Raw genomic sequence first — 10,905 nt, 5'->3', positions numbered from 1 at the left:
GGGCTGTTGGGTGGAGAGATCTTCGGAACCTCTCTCTGCTAGTGGAGAGGGGGCATTGGGTTTTGATAGGTGGGCCGAACCCGAGAAGGTGCACGAATGGCGGTCCCCTCCACTGGCCGAATCACGGATGGAGGCCGAACTAGAAGAGAGGTCGAAGGTCGAGGACAGGGAACTGGCGTCCATGCTTCCGCACGCACTCCACCTGCTCCCGCAGCTACTGTGGCCAGAGCTGCCGGAATCCTCAGGTAAGGAGGACAAGGACATCAGGGAATCCCCAAGTAGACACTTCCCCAGCTTTCCTGAAGGCAGAGCACAACGTTTACCCATTTTTTTCCCCAGAGGGAGAGTAAATACACAAACAATAAACAAATAAACAATACATTAAAAAAATGTATATTTGCTTGAACCCCCCCTGGATTCCCCCTCCCCCACCACCACCCCCACCACCTCCTTCCCCGCATTTCACTCGTGACCTCAGAACTCTTTCCGAGAAGAAAAGGGCAATCAAGCGCCAAAAAAAAAAAAACGCCTTCCCCTCAGAGACAAGACAGGATGTGTGTGTGTGTGTGTGTGTGTGTGTGTGTGTGTGTGTGTGTGTGTGTGTGTTGTTGTGATGATGGGTGAGGGTGTGAAGCATGGCTGAGAAGTTCCCTCACCTCCAGTAAGGTGTTCTTCCCTTGAAGCCAGCAAGTAGAGCTCAGTAGACTTCTCTTTCAGTCGACACTGTGGTTAACATGTTTAAGGGGGACAGAAAACTATGAAGGTAAGGTCACATATTGGTTATCATAACCACACTTTCAGTTTACATGAAGCTACTGGGAGGGGGGAGTATGTGAGTTTATTGCTGGTCTGACGCAATAGAATTGTGACAGAAACAGAAATGACTAAATAAACTAAAAATAATTGCTGAACGCTACACAATGACACATGACTAGCAGTCAGAAGGGGTAGTTAGAGGTGAGTGTGTGAGGAAGACGTGTACCTGCAGTTGCTTTAGTTTCCTCTTCAACTCCATTTGCTTAGCAACGACTGCACTAATAGTTTCCAACCTTGAATATAAACCAACAAGAAAGATGAGTAAATTAGCACAAAAGGCCTATATGTACAAAGACATATGTACAAATAAATTCTAAAGTAAAAGTTTGTAAACACTTACACACTGTTGTTACAGTTGAACTATACTATTCAAATTGAATTAAGTACATTGTACATTATTGTGACAATGTCTTAGCTCACAGTACTTTGTCATTTCATAATGGGGCAATGGGTTTGTATGGTTTGTAAGTACACATGTAACCACATCTGAATACCGCACCTTGAAACTTTACAGTTACTTATTTTCCAGGTTAACAACTTCTATTTTTTTTCTATGTATAGAAAGTTGTAGTCCTTGTTGGTCCAGTGTACAAGTATCTTTTTAATTAAAACTTCAAATTGTCTCTCAGAAAAAAAAACATCTAAGTTTCTATGTCTTGTTTTTTGCTGACTTAAACATCTCACCTTATGATGAGGCCAGAATGCAGAATTGTGTCAGTAATTTGCTGATGAAGAAATTCTGTCACACACACTCCATTTACCGAAACAAGGACATCCCCTGCGATGTGGAGACAAATAGGGACAAAGATGAACGCGACAGCAGATCTTGAGCAGATGGTGTAGATATCTGTTTTCATTCCAGTTCATAACAGATATTAAGAGATTATGAGGTTCAGAGACGTCAGGACACTCACCAGGGTTCATACCAGCCATCTCAGCTGGACTCTCTGGCATCACACAACTCACAGCAACTCTCAGGTCCTTCAGAGCACTGTCATTACACTTGATAGACAGACACAGAGAGAGTTAGTTAGCTAGCCAGCAGGGTCACAATAAACACACGTTGAACACACTTCAATGTATAGATTGAGAAACAACATATAAACGGATCTTACCATAATTTCAAACCCAAATGTTTCATTATTGTCCTTCTCCAATACAAAAGATCTATGGTACAATACAGAGAAAGAATGAGGAAATGACTCTCACAAAGATATATCATTCAGTTTGGCAAGTGCTTTGAAATATTTGTATACATTTGAAAGACATTTTCCTTACCGTAACGAGGCAGGAGAAGTCTCTGGCTGATCATCCTAAAAAAAGGAACAGGACATTTTCATCTTAATCTGAGTACAAAACATGTTTGCCATAAATGGAATTACCTTCTTGTTAGCTCTACAGAGACAGCTTTTAAACTCCTTGGTTTTTGAACACTAACTATTTAAAAGAGGATCTACAGTTGACCAAATCATACGTAGACAAGGGTTCAACAATAGGGAATTAGTCCGAAAAAGCCATCTTAGCACAAGCGCGTTTCCAAGGCTTACTTGCTCACACGGATTTACCTCCTTGATCAGATTTAGGACTCACCATCAAATCTTGACCTTGATTTGTTTTCAATTTGTGATCCCCATGGCTGGGGTGCTTGTGCTGTGAGGTCAGTTTGCCCCACAGGGTGTCTCGGACACTGTTACCCCTCCTGACCAGCTTCCTGAAGCTCCTACCAGGCTTTCTTGTCATCATTCTTCAGTGTGGACTGAGAGCAGCCTCAAGAACACTCTATGAGCAGGAGCCGTGTGTGGCCTGCCAGTTATGTGCGTCACAACGGATATTGCAAACAGCTTTCAAAGCCACAAAGTCTGGGTGTCTCTGTGTGTCTTTTATCTTTCCTGCCACATTTTCGTTTCTCTTTTTCTCTCTCTCTCTTGTTTTCTTTTCACCCTCAGTATGTACATTTATAATTTGACTGACATTGTTAAACTGACATCTGGTCACAAGCAAGTAAAACAACCCTTAAATCAATAGAGACCCTTTACAAGCAGAGCTTAAGACCAGAAACCTGTCAGCTATCATCACTGCCATATAACAGCAAATTATAACTTATTCAAATTTGACAGTTTCTTACAGTTTTTAGATGCCTGTCTCATTTTTTAAATATTACATGGGCTGGCACCTCCACCATTAAATGAGTTTATAAAGCTAAAGGATGGCAATGGCTTGGCAACTAGGGCAGTCACCAGGGGAGACTGTGTTATACATTATAGACACAGTACTTTTGGACAGACAGTCTTCTCAGTACGCGCCTCTAATTACTGGAATACCCTCTCTACTGATGTGAGGGAGTGCACCAGTATTTCAGTGTTCAAAAACAAACTTAATAAATTGATAAAAAATAACCAAACCTGCAACCATAATTAGTCCACTGCATTACTCACACCGTAACTTCTTTTTATGTCAAACACCTTGTCTTTCTGGTTTTTACAATTTGTTATCTTAACATGCACTGTTTTGTCAAACTGTATTTTTGTATTATTATTATTTCCTTTAATTATATAACTTTTGTATTATTCTTTCTTTCTTTTATTTTCATATCTCTCTGTCATGCCATGCCAAGGGTCGACGGAGGAAAACTAGCTAACACTGGTGCATTTACATTTTCTGGAAAAAGTTTATCAATGTACACTGTCCCTTTTCAAATAAACGCATAAATAAATAAAAAATTAAAAATAAAATAAAAACTACTCATCACTATAGTGTTTGGCCCTCTAAAGGAACCAATCAACTCCATGCTGGTTGTCTCCATGGTTGTGTTTTTCTATTTCAGATAGAACCTAAACTTTTGTGGTTTGTTGCTGAATGCAACGTGGTGTGTCTTTTTTTCTGTACTGTGACAAGCAATATTAACATACATAGTAAATGATTAACATTACTAAATATTTAATGATATTAAATTATTGTTTGACCAAAGTTGCTCCATGTATGTCTCATGGCCAACCATGGATCTGTAAATGTGTGGCTGTTCTAGCAAGAGTCCATGAGGAAGTGAAGGACATTTTTGGTCGAACTTTTGATGCAGGTTACACAATGACTCAAATTAGTAGCATTAACATTATCACTTACGTAAATGTGATGACATTGAAAGATCAGGAGCTATCAAAATTCAACAAGGGAGAGTACATGACAGGATGTACCCTGTCTCTGAAAAATCCACATGTCTCTCTTCCAAGGTAAATTAGCACAAAAAAAAATGTTTGTACATTTATTATATTAATTTATATACTTTATCTTATCTCTGAGCTTGGCGTGTGACAAAAGGCCCACTACCCACCGACAACATATAGTTTCTTTTTCAGTGGCCTGTGATATTTATTAGCCGCTAGGTGGCACTGCAGACGTTTGTTTATGAATTTTGGCATAGGCCTGTTTTTTGGGTGCTGTCTGGATGGATTTATGATTCCCGTGAGACCGATTGACGTCACCATCTGCTAGTATGAAATATGTCACTATGATTATTATGAGATAGATGATGATTAAACGAATAAAGACTAAGGCTACGGCACGGGTACATTTTCTTAGACTCTTATGCCCCCTCCCGTCAAGTTAAAACTTTCACACATACTAGAACAATAACAAACATATATTAAGTTATGTTTAGATAATTGTTGTAAACATTGACAACATTTGACAACATTTTAAATTACGCTGAAATAAAACTGCTTTAATCCGCATTGAACGGAAATTACCGAAAATTCTCCCTCCCATATAGAAACGTAATATCCGCTGCTGATTTAACTCATTCCGGCATCATTTCGTGGACATCCACACCTATACTCCACACACCAGTATTGTAAGTAGGCAAGATGCTCATTCTTTCTGAAACATAATAGAGTCTTTCTGCAATGTTTTATCGGTGGCTTAACGAGTATATGAATCAAATTGTATTTTAATTATAGTCTTCACTAGCCGATATCATTTTTTTTTTGGTTGAACCCGCTGACCGGCTATAACTGTTAGCCAGTCGATAGGCCTGTCGTAGGCTAAATGGTACCCAGAAGGCGTTTCCGAGGAGGGGCAGTGATTTCATCCCCGATCGGAGGTCTATTCTGCAAGTCATATACCCAGTCCATTATTGATAAAATATAAAACATTCGGCTGATGTAAGATCGTTTTCCTACTGTCGCAGGTTTAGGGGTGTGCCCGCATCATTAAAAAATTGCTCTAAATGCTTGTAGGCTAGGCTAGACAGAAAGCAAGTAAGCTAGCTAAATAACTTACGGAAGCGTAAGAAGAAATGGCGAATCAGTTTAATGTCAAAAAACCTAGAGGAAGACAAAATTGTCTGTAAAATGAGTTTCGAATAAATCAGTGTAATGCCATTGTTCTTCTCGGCGGAGTAATTGGTAATGTCTTGATTTGTGTGTTAGCTTATTGTTACATTGATTGGTCGAAACCAGTGCATCGCCTCTTCTCTTTCAGCGATTTCTGTGAAGAAAACGACCAGCAAACATGAGCACCGAACCCAATTTCCGACGGGCAAAACCAGGTAAAAATGTTTTAAGATTGCACCGCTGTATCTCCCGCAGGATTACTGAATCATTTATAAGGTTTCGCCCACTGAGGCCTTGAAGTACCTTAATCGTGCCTCCCTACATGGTCTTTACTTGCACATATGCCATGCCAATGGAAGTTATTATATTCTGGCATGCAATCATTTATTAGGTGCTACATATGTGCTACTGCATTGCCAATGCATGCAACACATTAGAATACGTGCTACAGTGAGGAACTTGATGTGATGAATATTGTGTAATGCTTTAATAACATGGTTGCTTCTCCCCTCCACTCAGGCAAAAAGATTTTTGACCATAGTCCCACAAATGGTAATTCTGGCCCAACGTCCCAGATCCCTGGTCTGTCTCAGAGTGCAGAGAACAACCAGGAGGAGAGGACCACAGGGAGGCGTGTGGGGATCTTTGATTCTGACTCTGACTATACTAAACTCGCCAAGGGAGGTGGCCATAAAGGTTTGTAATAGCCTATCTAGAACTGAGATAGAATACTTGTGCTTTATCTCTCTCTGTCTTTATACGTTTAGTCTATATTTTGGGGCGGGCTGTATTTCAGGTTTGCTCTCGCATGATGATGTAGAAGAGGTGGAACATGTGACCAATTCATCCTATAAGGCATCAGGGGATTGGTACTCTGGAAACACTGGGAACTCTGGGTCCAAGACCCCAACAAGGTAAGACTGTTTGTAAGTATGGGTCACTGGTTCAGTAGGAGGTAGCCAATTTTGGTAACGTCCATTTGATGAGGAACCTTTGACTCTTCACATTACCCAAATCTACGATTGAATACCATGCTGACGGGAATGAGGAACATTTTTTTAGTTGGTTTGTTAGTTAACTGTTACAGTTGAAAGTGAGGGGGGTACAACTGAACAGCGTTCAAGGGCTGTTTGACAGAATGGTTGCCCTGTACTGCATGTTTCTAGTAGTCTAATAGGACAGAAAATGAATGTCAACATTCGGAAAGGTCTTGCAGGTCTTGGTCAGAACTCATTTCAACAGGACTTAGTGGGGTTTAAAAGGAGACGGTCCATATAAATATTGAAATAAATTAGAGAACTAAAAGTTTCATTTTTGAAACACCTTGCTTTTGAGATGGATTGAATTCTACATCTTAGCTACTACTCTGTTGTTCCTTTACCCCCCCCTATGGGGCTACCGTCTGCTCCCTGTGACAGCTAGCTCTGAGGTGTATATCAAAAGGATTGCCTTCACTGTAACTCTGCTTCCATCTTATGATTGACGAATGCGATTGAGGGGAAAAAAGGTCACTGTGAACGGATGGCTACACAAACAAACTCCTCCAGTGAACTGTGGATGGTGCGTTCCGATCGGCTCCTGTTCCGGGTGTGTGAATCACCATGGTCTTGTGCTTTCAGCCAAACGTCTTCAGCTGACAGCGAGTCCTCCAACGGAGGCCGCAAGAGTCCGTCCAAAGGGGCGGCACGGCCTCTAGCTCCCTTTGGCACCGATGACATTTCCCCCTTCGACCAGGAAAATGATGCCTTTACCGCTGGTAAAGACAAGGTGAATGAATGGATCAGACCTACCAGTGGCATTGCGCCATTATATATCTGACACATCTGATTTATTTTTTATCACCCATTCAGTCAGCATCTGTCAGCATGTCATCCCTCTTTCACTCAGTAAAGTGAACTCATTCATTCACCCATTCATTACATTCATTTTTTTGGGCTATTTTTTTTTTGTTTTGTCTTCCCGCTTTTTCAAATAGTTTTTCTTGTTAACCACGGTTTTCCTTGGCATAACAAAACAGACTGTTGATGCAGCTGAAGTGTGAATGCACAGGATTGCAGCTGAAGGAATCATTTCCAAAGCAGGCTTATATTACCAGAGAGTTGAGGTGTGCATTTGCTCATTTTGTAACCCGTGGCAACGGCAGTCTTTAACAGCTAAATTAGTGGCTACTAAAACAGGTGATTAAATATCAATGCCATCCCTCTGCCCCCAAAACGGTTATACAGATTTTACAGACTTATAGAAGGACAGAAGTATATACTATAGCAGTTGAACACTATAAACTATATTACAGCTGTACTATTCATCCAAGTATCCACTGGTATAGATTGCATAATGCTCTTCTGCTTACAGGAAGAGCTAGGGCCTTATAATTGCACTGATTACACAGATACTGGCAGCAGTAAACCTTCTGAAGGGTCCAGGCTCCGGGCTCTGTAAAGCTCTTTGAGACAATTGTATTGTTATGGCATTATATAAATACAATTGAATTTAATTGAAGTGCCTCAGGACATGGCTGCATTTGGCTATTTTTGTCTACTTGCTGCAGAAAATAGTCTGCTTCCAGGTTTATTTCTTTTTTTGTTGTTGTTGGTTTTTTACTCTTTTGAAGGGAAGTGTCATACTGTGGTTATACTTGCGCTTTGCTTTTGGTGCCTAAATTGTAAGTACATATTTGGATACATCTCTGTTGATTGAAAGAAATCAGTGGTCTTCTTTTTTTATTCTTTTTTTTTATAATTACCTTCCTTTCACTTTATGCTTTGCTCACCATGCCATTTTCCCTTCTTAAGAGTCATTTTTCAGTTATGATTTGCCACAAACCAACTTCAGCTCTCTTTCTTCCCGGTTTTGAAATATAATTGATATGTTTGCTTTTATTGTGTGATTCTGTTATTCTTTAATTTATAAAATTTGTGCCGGATATGTATTGTTCTATTAGAGTGCCGATATTCATAGGATACAGTTCACACAACCAAAGGGCTCCCACCCCCAATACACACACAAACCAGCGTTATTATAGTTTTGAATTTAAGGAATTGACTTGCTTTTAGTTTTTAGTTTAGTTCCGTGGTTTTGACAATTGTCATTTTTGGTTAACAAAATATTTTTTCCCTGCTAGTTTTAGTCTTTGTTTTCTTTAACAAGAATAACCCTGCCACACACTCGCACACTAACACACTCCTCATATCGGCCAAATTAACACTATATTTTAAAACAGGGAGCGAATTTCTGCTTTCACAATAGTCACAACAAGCAGGTCCATGTTAATGGCCCATGTTTTGAGGCAATCATGAAAGAACAGGCTGTTCAGTCACCGTGCTCATCCTTAATTGTTCTATTGTTTTCCTGGAAAAGGTGGACCATGCCGCAGGTCAGATGGAGAAGCTGGACCTGAAGGGTGGCAAGGAAGCTGGGAAGTACAAAAAAATGTGAGTCCCAATATATTCCGTTTCAAACACCCTTATTTTCTCTGATGGCTAGCTCTCAGATGGCTACTTCCCTATATGTTAAAATGCAGTTAATCAGCAAGTCTCACTTAAAGGTAACCCAACCCCTTTGCCCACAGATCACATGACAAGAAGACCGCGAAAGACTGCACAAGCATGTCTAAGCTTCTGAGCTTTGGGTACATGGAGGACGAGACTGTGGACGACGATGCGTCCAGTAAGACTTTCAGTAATTAAACTCTAGATCAGTGGTTCTTAACCTTATTTGAGGTACTGAACCCTGCAAGCGTCATTAGTGCATTCACTGAACCCTTCGTAATTGGAAAAATAAAATATGATTTCTTCAAAACATATGTATATATATATATAAACGGCCCAACATTGCTAGTGTGAACTGGGCTATACTGTGTGTGTCTTGACCCCTGCCGAACCCCTGAAAGTGACTCAACGAACCCCTGGGGTTCGATCGAACCCAGGTTAAGAACCACTGCTCTAGATGACCTGGGAATAACTCTCAAATAGGCTTTCCTCCTAGTTTTGTAAACCCACTTTAAGATATCACTCATTGCCTCAATAGCATGATATTATTTTTTTTAATGTGGGGTACCCTAGTCTCACCAAGGTCACTTGCTGTGTGTGTGTGTGTGTGTGTGTGTGTGTGTGTGTGTGTGTGTGTGTGTGTGTGTGTGTGTGTGTGTGTGTGTGTGTGTGTGTGTGTGTGTGTGTGTGTGTGTGTGTGTGTGTGTGTGTGTGTGTGTGTGTGTGTGTGTGTGTGTGTGTGTGTGTGTGTGTCCACAAGAAGGGATGTGTGTGTGTGTGTGTGTGTGTGTGTGTGTGTGTGTGTGTCCACAAGAAGGGACTTTCTGCTGACTTTCCTCTTCTCGTTGGCAGGTATGACATCCGAGAGGACCAGCACCATGGCCCCAGAAGATGATCTCGAGTGAGAGGGAGGCGGTCTGGAGGTGCGAGTGCAAAGGGCATCCCTCCAGGCTGTTCCTTCACTTGTACCTATCCCCGTTACATGTCTTTGTTCTCTAACGATCTCTTTTTAATCTCTGGTAATATGCTAAACTCATACGTTTTTTCTGTTAACGAGTAATTATGTTATTGTACATGGATGCCAAGTGGTACAAAGTCCGTTGGTACTAAATTATTTTTGTTGTGACTGCAAAGGAGGCTAAATGTAGTGGATAGGCTCGGCCTGCGAAAAATAATGCTTGGTGCAAGGTTGTGTTATTTTTTATTTGTTTTCTCTCAGGCACTGGTTTTAGTTAAGGTCACAAGGGCTCCGTTTTTATGTGTGAGCTCATTGTGAATGATTCACCACCCACCCATCAAGGTAGCTCCCTGCCAAATAGCAGCAGTGAATCCTTCTGTGAGTTTACATGTTCTTATTTATGCAGTTAAGATCATTGTCATTGGTAACCACATCAGATCCAGTGCTAGACATACTTCTGGATCAAAGATCACGTTTAAAACATAGAAAGTAGATAAGTATAAGAACACATGTAAGAGTGATAGTCTCAGAATCCACCGGTAACTATACTACACGTTTACTTGCTAATTTTGAGTGCCATCAGAATAGCCCCATCGTTGTTTGTCTGTCTCAGAATTGAAATGGGTCACTTTGGAATGACATCTCTGAAGAAGCTTTAGCTTGAAGATGCATGATGTGATACGACTGAGTAGCTCTCACTACAGTCCTGTGATTACTGGGAGACGGTTTTACAACACTAATGTGAGTCACTCGTGGTGCACAGAAGTCTCTGTTTTCAGTGTGTGTTATTGTACTCTATACTTTTCTGACTGTCACTTGCTATTCTTGAATCGTATGTAAAGCTGTTTCATGGTACACACGAGGAGCTAAACAGGCTCCAGGTCTTTCTTCCTCCTCCTCTGTTGCCATACCTTTTCACATAGGCCCTGCCAAGTGAGTTGAGAGTGAGTGTACGGTGATGTGTTTGTTCGCTTTTGTGCTCGGTTGCAGACAAAGTCGTCCACACTGAAACTGGTTTGAGTCTGTAAAGGCCAAACAATGGTGGCATGATCTCGGCTCCTGAAAAAGCCTTGCATTAAGTTTTGTCTGTTTTTTTTTTTTTTTTTTTCAACTGACCAGTTAACACTTGCTGTTGGTTTTGAAACAAAGATCAATGAAGATGTCTGCATGTGCTTGTGTTGTCCTTGGTCTTCTGTGGTGGTTGTGTTCCTCTCTTAATACATGCTGGAAGGGATCCGAATAATCCAGTTTCCAGGTTCTCAAAGATCAGAATTTGCCAGCTTAGAATCTCCATATTTTACATTTCCCCACTAAA

General features: G+C 40.8%; 1 protein-coding gene across 1 annotated transcript; it reads left to right on the top strand.

The window, feature by feature from the left end:
- Positions 1-4,608: 4,608 nt before the first annotated feature.
- cUnh7orf57 (chromosome Un C7orf57 homolog) lies at positions 4,609-10,703 on the top strand. The gene is made up of 8 exons (XM_080851147.1): positions 4,609-4,663; positions 5,293-5,359; positions 5,664-5,840; positions 5,941-6,058; positions 6,764-6,911; positions 8,502-8,575; positions 8,713-8,810; positions 9,485-10,703. Exons 2-8 carry the CDS (start codon positions 5,323-5,325, stop codon positions 9,535-9,537), a joined length of 705 nt encoding a protein of 234 aa, XP_080707273.1. The 5' UTR covers positions 4,609-4,663; positions 5,293-5,322; the 3' UTR covers positions 9,538-10,703.
- Positions 10,704-10,905: the final 202 nt, after the last annotated feature.

This window comes from Sprattus sprattus (genome assembly GCF_963457725.1).
Source record: "Sprattus sprattus genome assembly, chromosome: 14".
In the NCBI taxonomy this organism is placed as follows: domain Eukaryota; kingdom Metazoa; phylum Chordata; class Actinopteri; order Clupeiformes; family Clupeidae; genus Sprattus; species Sprattus sprattus.
This window is presented reverse-complemented; position numbering and strand designations above follow the sequence as displayed.

What these genes read in the sequence shown, in the direction of transcription:
- cUnh7orf57 (XM_080851147.1), top strand. Translation starts at nt 5,323, where the DNA reads ATGAGCACCGAACCCAATTTCCGACGGGCAAAACCAG. An exon ending in CAAGGGAGGTGGCCATAAAG is followed by an intron (nt 5,841 to 5,940) that starts GTTTGTAATAGC and finishes GCTGTATTTCAG; the next exon opens with GTTTGCTCTCGCATGATGAT. An exon ending in GCTGGGAAGTACAAAAAAAT is followed by an intron (nt 8,576 to 8,712) that starts GTGAGTCCCAAT and finishes CTTTGCCCACAG; the next exon opens with ATCACATGACAAGAAGACCG.